Source organism: Emys orbicularis, chromosome 12 (genome assembly GCF_028017835.1).
Source record: "Emys orbicularis isolate rEmyOrb1 chromosome 12, rEmyOrb1.hap1, whole genome shotgun sequence".
Lineage (NCBI taxonomy): Eukaryota > Metazoa > Chordata > Testudines > Emydidae > Emys > Emys orbicularis.
In genome coordinates this window covers 30,625,494-30,646,458 of record NC_088694.1, presented here as the reverse complement: position 1 = coordinate 30,646,458, position 20,965 = coordinate 30,625,494, and the positions used below count along the sequence as shown (strand labels likewise).

Sequence of the window (20,965 nt, the reverse complement as noted above, 5' to 3'; positions counted from 1 at the left end):
ACATCAACATGCAAACACAATACTCTTCCATTATGTTAAAGTCAAGCTTCTTGCCCTAACTTTCAAGGCCCTTCATAGCTTTATTCTTACTGTTCTGTTTTAGGGTTTTATATGGTGATCCTTAAACATAGTGTTGAAGAGTTTATCTAATCCTCTCATTGTATTGAACTCCACTCTGCCAGTTTTCCCAGCCTGGACCATCTACTTGTCTGTTCTTCCATAAGCATCTCTGTGCTTTCTTTGACATCACCTCTTTTACTTGGAATGCCACCTCCCAGGCTAGTCTATAGAGTTACTATTCATTCTCTTCTTTTCCCTTCCCTTCTCAGGATCTACTTTTACCACAAGAAATATGTTGCAATAAAACAGCCAATATACGATGGCTAGTCTGAGGGGCAATTGAGGAAAGTTGATAGTTAATTACATATTTATGCAAAGCAAAACATAAGAACATAAGAAAGGCCGTACCGGGTCAGACCAAAGGTCCATCTAGCCCAGTATCCTGTCTACCGACAGTGGCCAATGCCAGGTGCCCCAGAGGGAGTGAACCTAACAGGCAATGATCAAGTGATCTCTCTCCTGCCATCCATCTCCACCCTCTGACAGACAGAGGCTAGGGACACCATTCCTTACCCGCCCTGGTTAATAGCCATTAATGGACTTAACCACCATGAATTTATCCAGTTCTCTTTTAAGCTCTGTTATAGTCCTAGCCTTCACAACCTCCTCAGGTAAGGAGTTCCACAAGTTGACTCTGCGCTGTGTGAAGAAGAACTTCCTTTTATTTGTTTTAAACCTGCTGCCTATTAATTTCATTTGATGACCCCTAGTTCTTGTATTATGGGAATAAGTAAATTACTTTTCCTTATCCACTTTCTCCACATCACTCATGATTTTATATACCTCTATCATATCCCCCCTTAGTCTCCTCTTTTCCAAGCTGAAGAGTCCTAGCCGCTTTAATCTCTCCTCATATGGGACCCGTTCCAAACCCTTAATCATTTTAGTTGCCCTTTTCTGAACCTTTTCTAGTGCCAGTATATCTTTTTTGAGATGAGACCACATCTGTACGCAGTATTCGAGATGAGGGCGTACCATTGATTTATATAAGGGCAATAATATATTCTCAGTCTTATTCTCTATCCCCTTTTTAATGATTCCTAAAAAAACCAGATGTATGTAAAACAAAATTGTTTCTTTGTCTGCCTTTGTATGTTGCTTGTCCACTTAGATTGTAAGGTTTTGGGGACTGGAATCTACCTCTTTGTGTTCAGGGCCAACAAGGCCCTGATCCCAAATAGCCTCTGGACACTACCATAATGTAAACATTATGGAAATGTGTAATACTTAATAATTCAACAATACAGACTCTAGCTCTTTTGATTTTTCTGTTAATCTAAAGCTCCCATGACTTCCATTGTTGATGTTGGTCAAAATACTCCTTGTTGCTGATTAATTTGTATATGAATTTAGGCTCTGTCTAACATTGAAGGCCAAATGTTTTGCTAAGTGAATTTTTAAAATAAAGTAACAAATGGGTGAAAAGGATATTGTGTGCGGCATTATAAATGGGGAACTTTTAGAAAATGTAATAACTATATTAGAAAATACTTTACAAATCTTACAATTTTGACCTTATCTGGAGTTTTGATTTGACCAAGGCTGGACACTATCATTGTTGCTTAACTGCATATGAATATGATTTTTTCCCCTCAAGAACTTAGAGCTTTAGTAAAATTGAAGTGGAGGCACTTGTTTCAGATGTCAAGATCTGAAATCTCATCCTACATGTGGTTCATAAATGAGATCTGGATATTTTAGGAGGATCCTATTATAAAGTGGACTATTTAGCTAAATTAAAGTAAATGTTAGACAGCAATGCGTAAATACTTCCATTGTAAAGTATTCCAGAAGCTTAAATACTTATGCGAAAGCCTAGAAGTAACAGTTGTTCCTTTAACTCTTCAGAAAATCAAATCACCGGGGCAGTGCTGCCTTACCTCACTAAATCTGAACTTAAAGACCTAGGAGTTGGGTAAGAACAACTTTTACTGATCTAGTAACATGAGCTAAGTGAATTTTTGAGAACGTTTCCTGTCTGAGAAATTTTGGTCATTTAATAACTCTGGGATCTTTATTTCTCATCATTGGCTTTGTTTAACTGTCCTAAGTTTTGTCTATGCCTTAAAAACGATGGCGGTGGTATAAAGGATCTGTTGGTGCTGATCTTCACTGAAACTAACCAAGGTTTAATACTACATCTTGGGGAAGAAAAGTCATCCGGTGATTCATTGCAAATGTCCTTTTGATTCCTGTGGTGTGATATTTCAGTATCTTGTCTTGGTTAGCTCACCTCTTATTTGCTATTGTGTAATTTCAGGTATTCATGTCAAGGCTGTCAGCCTGTTAGCATATCAAGGTGTTTCATTTCTTGGAGTGATGTGTAAAAGTGTGTACATTTTATAAAATACTTCTTGATCAAAAATAGGGGTTGTAATTATTTGAAAAGAGGTATATGAGCCAATTGTTAAACAGAGCTAAAAACTGATTGAGGATGTCATTTTATGTGCAGCTGGCTTTGTTCTGCGACTGTTGCGTTATTTGGGGGTAATATTGTGCCCTATGGCAGAACGTATAACTATCACAACTATTATAAAAGAGGTGTGAAAAACATTTGCAAGAAGAACAGGTTAAAGATGCATACGGAGATAACTGGAACATAATTTGGGTTATTTGTTTGTAAACCTCTACCCCGATATAATGCAACCCGATATAACACAAATTCAGATATAACGCGGTAAAGCAGCACTCTGGGGCGGGGGGCTGCACGCTCCGGCGGATCAGCGCGTCCGCATGTCTGGCTCCGATACACTGCTCTGAGCGGCGTGTTAAGGGTGCCGGGCCGGGGCCGAGGGATTGGATAAGGGGCAGAGGGTCTCGGGGTGCGGTCAGGGGACAGGGAGCGGGGGGGTTGGATGGTTCGGAGGTTCTGGGGGTGGGGCGTTCAGGGGACGGGGAACGGGGGGCGTTGGATAGGGTGTGGGAGTCCCGGGGTGGGTCTCTGGAGGGGGTGGTCAGAGGACAAGGAGCAGGGGGGCTTAGATGGGGGTGGGGTCTCTGGAGGGGGTAGTCAGGGGACAAGGAGCGGGGGGGTTGGATGGGTTGGGAAGTAGGTGGGGGGTCGGATAGGGGGCGGGGCCAGGCTGTTTGGGGAGGCACAGCCTTCCCTACCCGGCTTGATTTGCTGACTACTAATAACGGAAATGCTCGAGGCCAAAGCAAGATCGATATAACGCGGTTTCACCTATAACACTGTAAGATTTTTTTTTTGGCTCCTGAGGACTGCGTTATATCGGGGTAGAGGTATAGTTGTGTGTATATTATCAAGTGTGGGGATGCTGGTATATTCCATGTGTATGGCTCAGCGGAGAGGGTGCAAACTTTAGGAGGCATGTTTAAATGGGGTGGCTAGTGGACAGCATTCATTAAACAAATTAGAATTTAACACTCGATTAAATACAAAACTGACTTTAAAGTTATTTGTGCATCCGAACAACACCTTGATATACACTGATTGTACTTTGCATTAATATAACACCTTTGTAATTCCAGGATCTCAAAGCACTTTACGAACTGAGAATCTTTAGTTACGTGATCACATATTATTTTTTTTTCATAGGATCCCTGCTCATTCAGTGAACAGGCAGGATCTGTTCTGGGGATGAATCAGGTTTATACTGTAAAGGAGGCTGTTGTCTGTAAGACTCCTACTTCATTTCTTACTGAAGTTGGAAAGTATGTAATGAATGAGGCTGAGGATTACAGCAATGAGATGGTCTCAAAGTTAGTCAGTTGAATACTTCCCTGGAGAATGGGATTCTATCTCTCCCTCTGCCACAGAGTTCCTGTGTAGTGCTGGGCAAGTGACTTATACCAAACTGGTCACAGGTGCTCACTGTGTGATCCTCATCTGGTGCCTGATTTGAGACCCTTGCATCTGATTTGCAGAAGTGCTGAGCACTCACACCTGAAACTGCAGTCACTGGGAGTTAGGTGTTGAACACACTAATTCCTAGTTCTCTGAAGAATCAGGTCTTGGGTAACTCAAATTAGGCACCCAAAATTAGTGGACAGTTTTGACCTTAATCTCTCTGCCCCATCTATAAAATGGGGGATAATACCAACTCTTCACCTCAGAAGAGTGTTGTGAAAATCAATTAATATTTGTGCAGGACTCAGATACTATAGTGATAAGCACCAGAGAAAAGTCCATGAGGAAATTAATAATGCTATCTTCAGAGTAAGATTTGAAGAGTGTGCAGTAAATAAAGCCTGAAGCCATGCACTGAACAACAAGGAGAAAACCCAGGAAATGAGGAAGTCCTTCAGAAAATGAATGCACTGAGTGACCACCTGTAAAAGTGGTCTTGATTAGCATCACATAGGAACTCTGTGGCAGAGGCAGGGATAGAATCCAGTTCTCCAGGGCAACATGTAACTGCCTTACCAGTGAACATTTTCCATTCTTTGCATGGAATGAGGTAGGAGTCCTGTGGAAAAAGTAGTATGTGATCATGTAATTATAATGGTTCTGTAGTTCAAGAAAGGTGAATTTGGTTGCATTAGCACCCTAATTCTGGCATTTCCTAACTTGAGTGCCTAACTTGCAAATTTAACACTGTTTTTCTCGCAGGTTTTTTTTTATTTTTTACACAAAAAAAGATGAAAAACCTGGTTAAACTTTACTGTGTAGACAAGTCCTTAATCTTATCTAGGAAGGGGAATAGGCTGGACCAATATAAGCCACCTTATACCAGTATAACTACCTCCACAGTATGGCTTGTATTGGTATAAGTATTTCCATAAAAAAATCACCACCTTAAACAAAAAAAGTTATACCTCTACAAAAGCTATGTGTAGATCAGGCCCCAGTCTCCAATTCAGTGTCTAGGAGAAATGAATGCTATATTATGTAGTTTTATAAGAAGTCCTTTCCTGCTAGGGCACATTGTCCTTATGCTTCTTCTTTGTGACTCATGTTTTCTTTTGTTATCAGAAACAAGTCTTAGTAAAAAGACTTAAAAGCAGATTTAAATTCTTTCACCTTGGCTTTTGGTGATTAGCCGCCACATCACCTTATTCATAATAGTTGGTAAAAAAAACTACATTACTGTAGGTAAGTTTGGCTGGTGATACCTTGTGCCCTCCCAAAATGTCAAATTCAGCAAAAATCAAACTTGTGAAAACCAAGAAATACATGCTCATGCAACCGTAACTCTGCACCCCCTTGGTTGGCAACACACACTGGTAGTTAGGTGTATGCTCTCCAGCTACATTTACTTACTGTTTTGGGGGTAGCTGTATTGAATGGTGGAGGGAAGCTTTTTTTCTGTTTGCTTTTACATTATAAACTCTGGTCTTTAGCCCCAAACACTCTACATGAGTGATCTATGCTCTCAGATTTAGTGTGTTTCCGCAGAGAGGCAGTAGTACTGCTGCTACGACTAGTACAGACAAGGTTCAGATGTTTCGAGATGCTTCTACAAAACAAGGGAAGACTAATTTTGACATTTCTGAATGGTTTTTTTGTAAAGGACAAAATAAGCAAATGGGCCAGGGGGAAAGAAACAAACCACACTCTCCTTCCTCAATTCACTTTCACATCCCTGATGCTATCAGGTTTCTTCCCTCCTGTTCTCTCTCTCTCCTCTTCATGGGTTTTCTGCCGCTGGATTAACACATTCTTCAGACTCTCTCATTGTCACAGAACCTTTTGATGCCGATATTCTGTTCCCTTTCGAGAGAATCTCCTTCCCTGGAGGTTTGCCGAAGGAGGCTGGAGAGCCATCTGCTTTGGATGGTTTAGACACAACAAATCCTGCATCTTGGCTCTTGCAAGTCCCGTTTAACCCTATGATTCGAAAGGGACCTGCAGCTTGTTCAATGGTGGTAGGGGTGGGAAAGCATCCTTCCACGTGTACTTCATTGCACACGGACCAATTAATATATCCGTGTGAGGCTAACATTGAAAACTGCCCCATCTTCAGTTTCCACAGGCATGCAGAAGAAATGGGTAACTAAAGACACCCAGCCAATCACTTCACTGAACTCTTCTTCCGGCTCTGCTCAGCCAGTTGTGCCCGTGCTGCACTTTGGGAAGGGTGCAAGTTACTAGTTCTGGATGCTCTTTCTGTAGTGCAGTAGAGGCAGAGCTGCCTTTCATTGGCATTTAGAAGAAAATCAAGTTCAGAAACCAGCTTTCATGTCCAGTTTTGGGCTGCCTCTGCTGACCAGGCAGTATTTCTAGGATATTTGAATGTGGGTCAGGTCAGATCAGCAGCTTCTCCTGGAAGGAGGGAGCCTATAATTTTTTGTTTTTAATGTGATTGTTTTTAAATTCATTTGAGATCCAAGTTGTCCTTGCTCAGACTCTGCTTGTGGGAGAGGCTAGCCTGTACTGCATGTATGCTGTGAGAAGGGGAAATTCCTGTTCACACTGTAGCATAAAATCCAGTTACCACAGTGCAAGCACAGCCATGTCTGAGCATAGTCCTCATGCTCAGCTCTTCCAGAACTTTGTTAGTGAGTTGTTTTGAACATGTTTTTATCTAGCAAAATTTTTTTGTGCTACTATGGACAGGGCTTGTGAATAGTTGTATTTAACGATTGTATGGTATAGAATGAACCCACAGAATTACCGTGTGCTTCTCCACCATCTGGCTGATGTGTTCAGTATTTTTAAATAAATGGAGGAAAAATGTTTCAGGCATTTTTTGCTTCATTGTGATGTAAAGGAACACCAAAGGGTATCCTGCCCCACCCTTTAGCTCCTCTTCAGCACAGGATTCTCTGAGGCAGACTATTGGACCTGAAGGTTCTATAACAATTGGCAAATCTCAGTTGATAAAATAATAGGTTTGAAACCTTCAGCATCTTTGATCATCCCTATCAAGGAGCCATTAATTCGTTGACATCGTAACTTTATATCTGTGCCTGATTTTATTTTCTGAAGCAGCCAATGCAGTCGTGGCACTTCTGACTTTGCTCACTGAACTGGAATATTACTTTCTGTATCAGTTGACTGAGCCTGATGGAAATCATTGGAGCTGGACTGGGATTTGTAGATAGATATTCTAGCCCTCCTTGTGCATTGTGGTGGGATCCTGAACTATCCCTGGCAAGTATAAAGTCTCAGCTTTGGGTATTTCTTGTGGTAACTCCACTACTTTCCTTGGTACACTTGGTGACATGAGACAAGCTTTCTTAAATTGTACTTAACTTTTCTTTGCTTTAGGTTTAAGCCCATAACTGTTATTTCAGGTCTCATTTACAAATCAGATTCTTTAGTTCCTGTCCTCTTTATAGCTGCCCTTTTCTGTTGATAGATAGTTACCATGTGTCTTGTCACTGCTATTTTCTCCAGATTAACCATGCCCAACTCTTAACTTTTTCTCATATAGGCTTATTTTTCCAGTCAATTTTAGCATTCCCTGAATTTTCATGTAATTTTTGACATGCCTTAAACTGAACATGGTACACCTCTAACCATTACTAGATACAACATGTTAATTGTTGCCTGTTTCACTCAGGATAGTCTGAGTTTATACACGGTGTTTTAAAAAATAGTGTTGGATAACTCCTTTTCATTCCGTTGTCTTGTATAACCCCCGAGGTCCTTCTCAATGACACTATTGTCTAAGCAGAATTACTCTCTCTAAGATGGTGTCAGTGTACTTTTTTGCATTGTTCAAAACTCTTCTTAAATCCATTATTATAGCTTTGCTATAGTTAGATTAAGACCAGTTTTCTCTTTAAAGCTTGATCCTTCTAAGGGCTTGTCTACACTTAAAACACTACAGTTGCACCACTGTAATGTTTCAGTGTAGACACTGCCTAGGCTGACGGGAAGGGTTCTGACGGTAGTCTCTTCACTGAAGAGCTACAGCGGTGCAGCTGCAATGCTGAAGGGTTTTAAGTGTAGACAACCCCACAGATTTCCTTGAAACTTGGTGCCCCTCCTAGGGGCATGGAAGTCTATTTTAGCGATTCAGATTTGGGACCATTCACCATGGGGCTCCTGAGATACAGCACCTGAAAATAAACAACCCAGCTTTTCTTAAAAGTTGAGAGATTCCGGAAACCTTTCTTTGGTCACAGGTAGAGATCAAACTAGGGCTTAGATCATTATACCAGGCTTCTAGCAGTTGTAGGTTACTCATGTCATGACATTACCCTTGTTTTTCCTTTTATCTTTACCCCAAGACTTTCAACAGGTCTGCACAAGGCAACACTTCCTCCCTTTTTTCCTGCCTCTCCTTCCTGAACAAGCTGTACTCTTCTATACCAATATTCTCCAGTCAAGTGAATTATCCCCCCTGCAAGTCTCTGTGATGCCACTTATGTCATAATTTTGAGCAGGGCCGGCTCCAGACACCACCGCAGGAAGCAGGTGCTTGGGGCGGCCAATGGAAAGGTGCAGCACGTCTGTGAAGTGGCACAGTAGAGCTGCCACCGAAGTGCCGCCGATCGCGGCTTTCTTTTTTTTCTCTCCCCCCCCCCCCCCCCTTCGCTGTTTGGGGCGGCAAAAAAGCTGGAGCCGGCCTTGATTTTGAGTATTCATTAATATTTCTAGCTCTTTCTGTTTATTCCCCATACTTCTTGTATCAGTATAGAGATATCTAAGATGTTCATTAGATTTCCCCTCTATTCCTTTTGACTCTTCTCTGCCCCTGCTATGATTGCCCCCGCAGATTCCAATCCTTCACCTATGTGTCCATGTTCTGGACTTATCTGTGGGCTTTTGTCTGCTATCCATCAAACCTACTTTAAAGCCCACCTCACTAGGTTAGCCAGTCTGTATCCGAAGATTCTCTTCCCTTCCTTGGTAGGTGGAACCCCATGTGTTCTCAGCAATTCTTCTTCCTGGAACGGCATTCCATCGTCGAGGAAGCTGAAGCCCTGTGCAACTCATGAGAAAGATTGTTATAAATTTGTAGTGCCCTTTAAAATACCAGCATTATCTTATTTAAGGTTTTGGTTGAGCAATAGAAATAAAAGAAATATGGTTAACTGAGTACCAGGTGCACTAAATAATTGATTATATAAGTTTGCTTAGAAATAAATGTTTAGTTCAGTAGCTAGGGAAAAATATAGCAAAGTGAGAAAAGGAAAAAAACCTTGAAGAGAGCAGAGTGTAGCCCTAAACTGCCTCAACTGTCTTCGCTGGTTATTGGATGTTAGCCAATGACATTGTGTATTATAGTGTATAAAAAGCAAGGTTTTTCTAGGGGTTTCTTTTGTCAAAGTTTTCCTTACCCATCTGGAGTTACACAATGATGGGAATGTACCTCCCAGGCCTGACCCTGTTGTAAGTATGTTGGACAATGCTTATATTATTGCTAGGATATAGAATATAATATTGTATATTCTTATATTGATATTTTGGTTGTAACCATCACCAGGTGACCAATGAACTAATAAAGAAGTGCTGGTGTGGAAACGGAGTCTTGATAAACATTAATAAACTTACTATGAAAATTATTTCAACAGGGATAAATGGGAATGGGTGACAGGGAAGAGAAGAAGAGTTGGGGGCTTGGGTAAGGGTATTTTAGAGATATACCTACCTATTTCATAAACTGGAAGGGAAAGGAGGTAGGAACTGGTGGAGAAGGAGGGAAGAAGACTGAAGGGGTCGGAGAATGTGAGGGATAGCAGAAACTAGCTGGGGGCTTAGGAATAGGGGGACCTGTCAGCCCTGAATTCTCCCCTTCCCTGTATTTGCTGGGATCTGGGGAAGCTCTACGCGCTGTTCAGGGGTTTGAGTCACTCTCCCTTCTTGCTGTGTGTTCTGGAATCTTGGGGTGTGTGAGCTCCTTCCCCTGCTGCTCCATAGGAGCTGGGGCCTGGGGTGGAGGAACTAAAGATAATGTACGTTTAAAAATATGAATTCCAGAAAATGAATAGTTAGGATACATCTCACCCCTGTGTGGGGAAAGAGGGGCTCGCCAGAGTGCGGGGGAAGGACCCAGTTTGGAGGAGGGGCGGACTGCGTGGCCCTGTGGGACATGGCTGTGGAAGCCTGGCTGAAGCAGGGGAAGGAGTCCTAGCTGGAGGTAGGTAGCAGGAATGAAGGGCCCAGCTTGAGCTACATAACTGGTAGAGTGCGGCCCTCCAGTAAGCTGTTGCCTGTTAAGTGTATAGAGCAGCACAGGGCAGGAGACAGCAAAGAGCAGCTTCGTATAAGCTAATGGTTTCTATGGTGCCAACTAATGGTTTGGTGGGAAGGGGTGGGGGAGCTTAAATGTTGGATTGGGGTGGGAGGGGGCCTACATCATTGGCTCTCAACCCGGAGTACATGCACCTCTGAGGGAACTCAGAGGTGGTCCAGGGGATACATCAAATCATCTAGAGCAGTGGTCTCCAAAGTGGGGTGCGCGCACCCCAGGGGGTGCACAAGAGGATCCTTCGGGGTGCGCGGCAGGAGGAGCGCCGCCAGAGCAGTGCTGCTTTTCTCTCCCCCCCCCCCCCCCTTTCCGGCAATTCGGCTGGGAGGCCGAGCGGCCTTTTTTCCCCCCCCCCCCCCCCCCTCGGCAGTTCGGCTACATTTGGACTACATTTCTGCAGTGCTGACAATTTATTGCCACATCATGCAGTATATTTAGATTCAAACCCCATAAAGGAAATACCTGAGAAAGGAACACAGCTTCTAAGAATACAATTCTACTTGATAGTACAAAATGGTGAATTTCAGAAGTGAAGTATTCATCATAAATCTGTTCTGTTGTCCTTTTTGTTAATGATATGGTTAAAACAAAAGCTAGTATGTCCTAATTTTGACACCCTCACTCATGTTGCTTATCACCTTACTCTAAGAACAGTCACATTGCAATCAGTGATGCTACAAAACAGAAGAGCTGAGTAAGGGGATCAGTATCTAATCCTCCAATAAACATCAGTATGATAGTTTTGTATTCAATTTTAATCAAAATTAATTAGATAAATTTAAGAAATTACAAAAAGCCACCATAAATTCTTAAGATTTTTCTGGCTTTTTTAAACTAAACAAGAGGATCCTTCAGGGAGTGCGGCAGGAGCAGCGCCGCGCCCCCCCCCCCCCCCCCGCCCGGGCAGTTCGGCCGGGAGTCCGAGCGGCTTTTTATTTATTTATTTATTTATTTATTTTTGCTTCGACGGTTCGGGCGGGAGCAGGGTGTGTGTGCTGAAAATTTTTTTTACTGATGGGGTGCGCGATCAAAAAAGTTTGGAGACCACTGATCTAGAGATTTGCCTAATTTTACAACAGGCTACAGAAAAAACACTAGCAAAGTCAGTACAAACTAAAATTTCATACAGACAATGACTTGTTTATACTGCTCTGTACATTGAAATGTAAGTACAATATTTATATTCCAGTCAATTGATTTTATAATTATATGGTAAAAATGAGGAAGTAAGCAATTTTTCAGTAATAGTGCACTGGGACACTTTTGTATTTTTAGGTCCAATTTTGTAAGCAAGTCGTTTTTAAGTGAGGTGCAGCTTGGGGGTTTGCAAGACAAATCAGACTCCTGAAAGGGGTACAGTAGTCTGGAAAGGTTGAGAGTCACTGACCTCTGTGTTGTGGGGCAGAGGGGGAGAGTAAGAGAAACACCAGTCATCTCTCACGTGTAACGTTACTGTGACAACTATGGTTAGGGCCCTACCAAATTCACGGCCACGAAAAACACGTCACGGACTGTGAAATGTGGTGGTTCCCCATGAAATCTGGTGTTTTGTGTGCTTTTACCCTATACTATACAGATTTCATAGGGGAGACCTCAAATTGGGGGTCCTGAGCCAAAAGGGAGTTGCAGAGGGGTGACCGTTATTTTAGGGGGGTTGCGGTGTTGCCACTCTTATTTCTGCGCTGCCTTCAGAAGTGGGTGGCTGGAGAGCAGCCGCTATTGGCCGGGCACCCAGCTCTGAAGGCAGTGCCCCGCCATACCATGTCACCCCTACTTAAGCGCTGCTGCCTTCAGAGCTGGTTGGCCGGAGAGTGGCAGCTGCTGACTTAAGGCCCAGCTCTGTAGGCAGCAGCGCAGAAGAGTGGCAATACCATATCAGGCCATCCTTTCTTCTGTGCTGCTACTGGCAGTGGCTCTGCCTTCAGAGCTCGGCTCCTAGTCAGCAGCCGCTGCTCTCCAGCTGCCCGGCTCTGAAGGCAGCGCCACAGCCAGCAGCAGCGCAGAAGTAAAGATAGCAGTATCGCAACCCCCCCCCCCCCCAACAATAACCTTGTGACCCCTCCCCCCCACAACTGCTTTTTGGGTCAGGACCCCTACAATTACAACACTGGAATTTCAGATTTAATTAGCTGAAATAATGAAATTTACAATTTTTAAAATCCTATGATCGTGAAATTGACCAATATCGATGTGCCTTTGGTAGGGCCCTAACTATGTTATATGGACCATGGATTAGATTTCTCTCACCAGCCCAGTTAGTAACTACACTTTGCAAACATTTCAAAGTATGACCATTATCACCATTCCTCTGTATCAAAAGCATACAGGAGCGGGGAGGAGCACTGAGGAATCACAACTGTGTGGCCTAGTGGAAAGACCACTAGACTGGAACTATTCGTAGCTCTGTCACTGGCCAGCTGGGTGACCTTGGGCAAGCCACTTCAGCTCCGTGCCTCCCAGCTGTAAAATGAGGATAATGATGTAAAGTTCTTTGAGATCTACTGATGGAAATCACTGCATAAAAGCTAGGTCTTTTGATTATTGCCTGGCCACAGTAGCATATCAGCTGCAAACCTACATGAGGCCTACAACTGTCTAAATGACCATTAACTCCTGCCAACAAACATTTTTCTTTCTGTTTAAATAAAAAAAAAAAAAAAAAAAAACCTAGGAAATGAAATGGCAAAAAAATTAGTTAATGCAGAGGTAAGGTCGCCTGGTGATGGCTTGTGCACTTCCAGAACATAAAGGTCAGCAAAACTTAGACTTCTGAAAACCAGGAATTATAGTTAATGTGTAAACGCCTAGGCAACCTTAACTCTGCCCTCTTTGAATGATGCCCCAAAACAGCCATAACACATGTACTTGCACTCTCTTTTCACTGTAATGGACAGGCACCACCTACTCTTGCCTTATCCTCAAAGACTGAGCCTCTTCCCCCAACAGAATACTACACTGTATTTACAGCTGTGAAATTTAACAGCTCCTTCATACCCTTTTAGAACCCCTTCACTCTTGCAGTATCCTGTGCGCAAAACCTATGCTTTCCCTTACCCATCACTAAATCCACAGACTGCTCGACAATCCTACCTCATGACTGACAATATCCATGGCAAGAAGATCCCAGTGCCCTGCTACTGATACAACCTGTACAATTCTGTATTGAAAAGAAGCAGACTGGAACCCCAAGGTATATGTGGAACTCTTTCCTTTGGTAACACAAATGAGAGGAACTCAGACCCAGATCTCATATCACAATCACAAATCTTCCATGTTGCTGCAACTAATTCCTCCACCATTCAGTACAGCTACACGAAACCTGGTGAATGCAGCTGGAACGCATGCAGATAATTCTCAGTGGCAATTGCCAGTTCCAAGGGGTCAGAATTAAGGTTGCTTGGGCATTTACCTTAACACTACTTCCTGGTTTTCAGAAATCTGAGGTTTTGCTGACCTCCATATTCTGGAGCTATTACCAGGCAACCTTAGCTCTGCATTAAAAAAGTTTTTTTTCCAATTCAAAGTGTAGTGTATGTGTGGTGTCAATTGGATTGTCCTCCACTGGACACATCTGTTTGTATCTGTCATAGTATAGCTGTTCATCGCGTACACAGGTAAAGTTGGAATGGCAACTATTTTTTCTTGGGTTCTGGATCCTTCTCTAGGTTAGAGGTTTTCTCTTCGTCTTCACCTACCCCGACCTTAGCTTTGTTAAAAATGTATATCTTGAGGTTGAATACTGACTGATTCGAAATAAAATTAATGTAGATTGCTGCAAGAATTCTCTCCTGTACTACGTCCTGTGGCTACTCCCACTCTGGGATGTTCCCTGTGGGTAGGGGCAGAAGAACTTGTTTAGGCCATGTCAGCAGTGCAAACTTTGGTTGATGCAACTTTCAAGTGGCACAAAGCCCCCACAGTTAACATGTGGCTCGGACACGTGCATGCTTGGCCACTTATATCAGCACTTTGCATCAACAAGCACTCCTGGTAAGTATGCAAAGTGCAGTGCATCATGGATAGATACCCCAATGTACTATGTACCACCTGTCGGTGCAGTGCCTTTTGAGAGATTTTCACAATATTTTGTGGAGTAGAAATGAGCCCCTTTGGGAGCTAGGGGTCAAGTTCTCATAATGCAACTGTCGCTATTACATAATGCCATCCCTATCTCATAACTTTCATTTAAAAAAAAAAAATCCCACGAACCTGTGTGGCGCTTGTCGCTGTCTATCTGTGGTAGAAACATGGAGCTCACACAGCTCTGCACTGTTGTCACGAACAATGCAAACACAGGATGCATGATCTTCTGGTGTTTTCAGAACTACAGGAAGTACTCCAACAACAGACGTGACAATTTCTTAAGCACAGGTTTTTAAGGGCCACAGCGAAAAACAATTCCATTGTTGGCATTTGCAGAGCAGCTGTAGATGGTGGAGCACCACTTTTGGGCCTGAGAAATGAGCACTGACTGGTGGATTGCATTGTAATGCATGTTTGGGATGACGAGCAGTGGCTGCAGAACTTTCAAATAGGAAAGGTCATGTTCCTGAATCTGTGTGCAGATCTTGCACCAGCCCTCCAATGCATGGCACCAGAATGAGAGCTGCATTGCCTGCTGAGAAGCAAGTGGTGCAATGCTGGATTGCCACAGGTCAATGGGAAATCATTTTGGAGTTGGAAAATCCACAGTGGGGGCTGTTTTCATGCAAATGTATAGGGTACTAATAATCTGCTATGCAGGACTCTGGCTCTCAGTAATGTGTGGGACATCATAGATAGATCTGCAGCTCTGAGGCTTCTGTACTGTGATGGGGTGATAGATGGCGCACACATCCGTATTTAGGCCCCAGCCCATCTTGCCACAAAGTACATCAATAGAAAACAAGGGCTGCTTTTCAATGGTTATGCAAGTGCTAATGGATCACTGGGGATGCTTCACTGTTACCAGTGGGGGCTGGTCAAGGAAGATGAATGATGCTTGGGTTTTTAAGAACAGAAAGCTGCAAGCAGAGACAGTTTTTCCTGACTGCCAATGGTAATCTGCCAAAGTTGAAATGCCGATAGTGATCCGGCTCATGAAGCCGTACACCGGCCACCTCAACAGTACTAAGAAAGGATTCAGCTACCGGCTCAGCTGGTGCAGAATGACAGTGTTTACGCACATATTTTTCTCACTAAAATCTAATTATCCCAATGGCTATAGCTGCCTGTCTTGCATAATAATTGAGAAGCAGAGGGGGGAAAGTTGCTCTCAAGGTGGAGGTGGAGTGGCTGTCTGCTGAGTTTGAACAGCTATACACGAGGGCAGTCAGAAGAGCTGAACACAAAGCTGTTCAGCTGATGGAGTCCTTGAAAGAGCACTTTAATGACCAGGCACATTAATGTGCTGTACCTCCCCAGAAGTTCTGGGCAGTGTTAGGAATTGGAATGTACATTACTGAATATATCACAGTCTTTTAATGAGCCTATGTATTATGTGGTGCTTACAGTATGTTTATAATTACTATGTATTTTCCACTGAACTTATGAGTTCTGTGGTCCTGTTCAATTACAATGAATGTGTGCTTTTGGTAGCACTATGGTTTTAGCTGATTTTTCACTCCTGAGGGTAACAAAGGCACAGAGCACAGCTGCTACTGATGTCCTGAAGCTGTAGGGGCCCATATGCCACTAGCCCAGTGGTGCCAGCCAAAGTCACTGTGGAGCGGCATGGGAAAGTGTCCTACCATGAAGGAAGAAATAAGGCAGCCATCCCTAGAAATCTTCAGGAGAGGATTGCAGAGTACCTTCATGAAAGTTTCATGGAGATCTCAGGAGGACCCAAGGGACATCCCTCTGTACATGAACTACTCCACATGCCCCACCCCTGGCCCAACCCTACAGGGAAATGACAAGCAGATAACACTACCTCTGTTTTCCAATCTTGGCTGCAATATATAAATGAAAAGTTAGGCATGCACCACCGTTATCTTCAACATGCAGTTCAGACTCTGCACCAGTACCAGCACGGCCCCAAAAGGATCAGACATCTACTCTGACCAGGGAAGCACCACTGGTTCATCCTGCACTCTAGAGCAGTCTGAGACCTACAACTCCCCAGAGACGTTTTTGCTTTCCTTTGTCCTCAATCTCATTTCAAATCTGACTTTAGAGAGAGACATTGTTACATCAGAAGAAGATACCACCTTGAGGACATGGGTCTGCTCTCCTCTTCCATCTGCAAACCTGAGTACCCATCCATTGGTACCAATGGTTCAGCTGGTCGACCGAGAACCAACCTTCTTATATGGTAAGTTGGAGGACCCAGATGAGACTTCAACCCTACATAGGGAAGTGAGTCTGGACAGAAGCTTGAGGTTCCATTCTCCACCCAGATATGATTTTCTAAGGGATGAGTGTTCCCAGTGCCCTGGGTTCCACCCCAACTGGTTGGCCCTTTAGACTGGCATTACTGGGGTCTTGGCATTCCGGTTCCATGTGTGCACCTTATCTACTCTCTCCAAGCCAACACCAACCAGGTTTCTTGGACTATGAGGAAGTGGAGCCGGATCCAGCGGTTAAGACAGATCTAGCAGCTATTTCATTGTTTTCCTTGAACAAGGTAGTCACCCCATCTTTGTCTCCACCGGATGATCACAAGTAATATGAGGAGCTCTTACAAAGAGTGGTGTCCAAGCTCCAGATCCAGCTCTGAGAGGTTCAAGAATCTGAACGTGAACTGTTGTAGTTCATTGCAATCCTCTGGTCCCAGCCAAGCGGCCTTTCTGGTCAACAAGGTTATTATAGACCCAGCCAAGGTAACATTCCCGCCTCCTGCATTCCCACCCCAAAAAAGGCTGAGAGGTGCTATTTCAATCCACCTGTAGAAGTAGAGTTTTTGTTCACACCCAGTAACTCTGGTTGTGATTCAAGGAGCTACTGAGAGATGCAGGCTGCAACACCCCAAGATGACACTTTTGGACAGTATGCTAAATGCCTTGACCTCATAGGGAGAAAACTTTTCTCCTTGACAAGCTCCGATTCAGAACTGCTAACCACTAGATCCTATTCGCATAATTGGTGAAATAGTATTTTGCTACGTTGTTGAACTTCAAAGACCCATTCTCTCAGGAGAATAGAGCTCAATTCCAGAACTTAATTGACAAGGGTGGAATAACTGAACAAGAAGACAAAGATCCCCAGAGTTATTCTGGGTAACCGTGAAAAGACTTTTGGGAAACTGGCAGATCACTACATCTCTACTATCATTTTAGATTTACAAACTTTGACTCACCTGTTAATATATTTTACCTGCTTTAATCCATCAATAACTCATATTTCTTTTCTTAGCTAATAAATCTTTAGTTAGTTTTACTAGAGAATTGGTTGCCAGCATTGTCTTTTTCATGTGCGATCTAGAGTACCAAATTGATTTGGGGTAAGTGACTGTTCGGGATTGGGAGTAATCTAATGTAATATGATTTTTGGTTTTAATAACCTTTTATCACAAAGTTCAGTTTGTCTGGGTGGCAAGATAGGCTGGAGGGTCTAAGGGGACTGTCTGTGACTCCATGATAAGACTGGTATAGTGATCCAGGGGTTCACATTCGTTACTGGAATGGTGAAATCTAATGATAGAATATACCAGCAGTTTGGGATATCTCCCCTTGTTTTTTGACAGTCTGCCCTGAGATGGGCACTCTCAGTTGTGAGCCACTCCAGACAGCGTGACAGTGGGTATGAACTGTTGAGGTTCTCCTGTGCTCCCATCCCATCCCTAAGGGCTCATTCAGCTGCCCTGCACTGGATTTATGAATCTGACAGGCTAAGAACTGATGCCAGGTCGGAGAATCTCATGGGATGGGATGGGAGGGTACTATACCCATCTCAGTTCTGTTGATTTTGAAATTCATGGATCTGAAGACTTCTTTGCTACACAGCCTCTGTAGGAGATATGGTGTCACAGGATCCATCTCATAGACTCGTAGACTTTAAGGTCAGAAGGGACCAATATGGTCATCTAGTCTGACCTCCCGCATGATGCAGGCCACAAAAGCTGACCCACCCACAACAGAATCTTCCAGCCTGCGACCCCTGCCCTATGCTGCGGAGGAAGGCGAAAAACCTCCAGGGCCTCTGCCAATCTACCCTGGAGGAAAATTCCTTCCCGACCCCAAATATGGCGATCAGTAGAACCCCGAGCATACAGGCAAGATTCTACAGCCGGACCCTCATTTTACCCGCGATGGCACGTTAATGCCTAATTGACTAAAATCACGTTATCTCATCAAACCATTCCCTCCATAAACTTATCAAGCCTAATCTTGAAGCCAGAGAGGTCTTTCGCCCCCACCGTTTCCCTCGGAAGGCTGTTCCAAAATTTCACCCCTCTGACGGTTAGAAACCTTCGTCTAATTTCAAGCCTAAACTTCCCCACGGCCAGTTTATATCCATTCGTTCTCGTGTCCACATTACTACTGAGCTGAAATAATTCCTCTCCCTCCTTGGTATTAATCCCTTTGATATATTTAAAGAGAGCAATCATATCCCCCCTCAGCCTTCTTTTGGTTAGGCTAAACAAACCGAGCTCCTCGAGTCTCCTTTCATAGGAAAGGTTTTCCATTCCTCGGATCATCCTAGTGGCCCTTCTCTGTACCCGTTCCAGTTTGAGTTCATCCTTTTTAAACATAGGAGACCAGAACTGCACACAGTACTCCAAATGAGGTCTCACCAGCGCCTTGTATAACGGAAGCAGCACCTCCCTGTCCCTACTAGAAATACCTCGCCTAACGCATCCCAAGATCGCATTAGCTTTTTTCACAGCCACGTCACATTGCCGACTCATAGTCATCCTGCGATCAACCAGGACTCCGAGGTCCTTCTCCTCCTCCGTCACTTCCAACCTATGCGTCCCTAACTTATAACTAAAATTCTTGTTCGTCATCCCTAAATGCATCACCTTACACTTCTCACTATTAAATCTCATCCTATTATTGTTACTCCAATTTACAAGGTCATCCAAGTCTCCCTGCAGAATATCCCAATCCTTCTCCGAATTGGCAATACCTCCCAACTTTGTGTCATCCGCAAACTTTATCAGCCCACTCCTACATTTGGTTCCGAGGTCAGTAATGAATAGATTAAATAAAATCGGACCCAAAACCGAACCTTGAGGAACCCCACTGGTGACCTCCCTCCAACCCGACAGTTCACCTTTCAGTACTACCCGCTGCAGTCTCCCCTTTAACCAGTTCTTTATCCACCTCTGGATTTTTATATCGATCCCCATCTTTTCTAATTTAACCAATAATTCCTCGTGCGGCACAGTATCAAACGCTTTACTAAAATCGAGGTAAATTAGATCCACCGCATTTCCTTTATCTAGAAGGTCTGTTACTTTCTCAAAGAAGGAGATCAAGTTGGTTTGGCACGATCTTCCTTTCGTAAACCCATGTTGTAATTTGTCCCAATTGCCATTCACCTCAAGGTCCTTAACTACTTTTTCCTTCAAAATTTTTTCCAAGACCTTGCATACTACAGAAGTTAAACTAACAGGCCTGTAGTTACCCGGGTCACTTTTTTTCCCCTTCTTGAAAATAGGAACCACATTAGCTATTTTCCAGTCCATCGGTACCACCCCCGAGTTTACAGATTTATTAAAAATTATCGCCAAGGGGCTTGCAATTTCTCGCGCCAGCTCCTTCAGTATTCTAGGATGAAGATCATCCGGTCCGCCCGATTTAGTCCCATTTAGCTGGTCAAGTTTGGCTTCCACCTCTGATACTGTAATGTCAATCGCCCCTCCTTTATTCCCCTCTGTCCCGCTCTCTCTATTCCTAAGCCCTTCATTAGCCTTATTAAAGACCGACGCAAAATATTCATTTAGATATTGTGCCATGCCTAGATTATCCTTAATCTCCACTCCATCTACATGCTTCAGCGGTCCCACTTCCTCTTTCTTTGTTTTCTTCCTATTTATATGGCTATAAAACCTCTTACTATTGGATTTAATTCCCCTCGCGAGGTCCAACTCTACACGGCTTTTGGCCTTTCTCACCGCATCCCTACATGCTCTGACCTCAATAAGGTAGGTTTCCTTGCCGATCTCTCCCCTCTTCCATTCTTTGTACGCTTTCTGTTTTTTCTTAATCGCCCCTTTGAGACGCCCGCTCATCCAGCTAGGTCTAATTCTCCTGCCTACTAACCGTTTCCCCTTTCTCGGGATACAGGCCTCGGACAGCTCGTGCAACTTCAGCTTGAAATAATCCCAGGCCTCATCTGATGCTCCAATAAGGACCACCTATAGACCCTTGAATGCAAAGACAACAGGATACCTGGAATCCTTCAGAGAATTAAAAGGCGCATTGCAGAGAAGATACAAAGTGCTGTATGTCCTATTTCAGATTTAGAGCTTGATATGACAGGCTATGAGAACCACTTTGATATTCCTTGAATCAGACATCATAAACATGCTGATGGATCTGTGCCTCTGATCTCTCATAGGAGGAAATTTTGTTAGCATATTATTGGTCTCTGGGTTACCTACCTTCAGTTATAATTAGTTTGTGGTTCTAAGCCAGGAGACTTTCCAGGTGGCTCCATTATGGAAGACAAAGTGTCTGGGTTTGGGTAGTGTCTTTGGTAGTCCCTTTTATGTGTAGTAGAAACACAGAGGGGCACTCATCCTTAGCTTTACTAAGCCTTCTTTGGAACCAAGGACCACATGGGTTCAATGGAGCATTTGGCCCAGCATCTCA

At 43.6% G+C, this 20,965-nt stretch overlaps 1 protein-coding gene across 1 annotated transcript in view; it reads left to right on the top strand.

Moving 5' to 3' along the window:
* The window catches only part of SAMHD1 (SAM and HD domain containing deoxynucleoside triphosphate triphosphohydrolase 1), an 82,636-nt gene that overhangs the window by 4,777 nt on the left and 56,894 nt on the right, over positions 1-20,965 (top strand). The window contains exon 2 of the mRNA XM_065414910.1: positions 1,969-2,035. Within this exon, the coding sequence (XP_065270982.1) occupies positions 1,969-2,035 (67 nt within the window). The remainder of the gene's footprint in view (positions 1-1,968; positions 2,036-20,965) is intronic.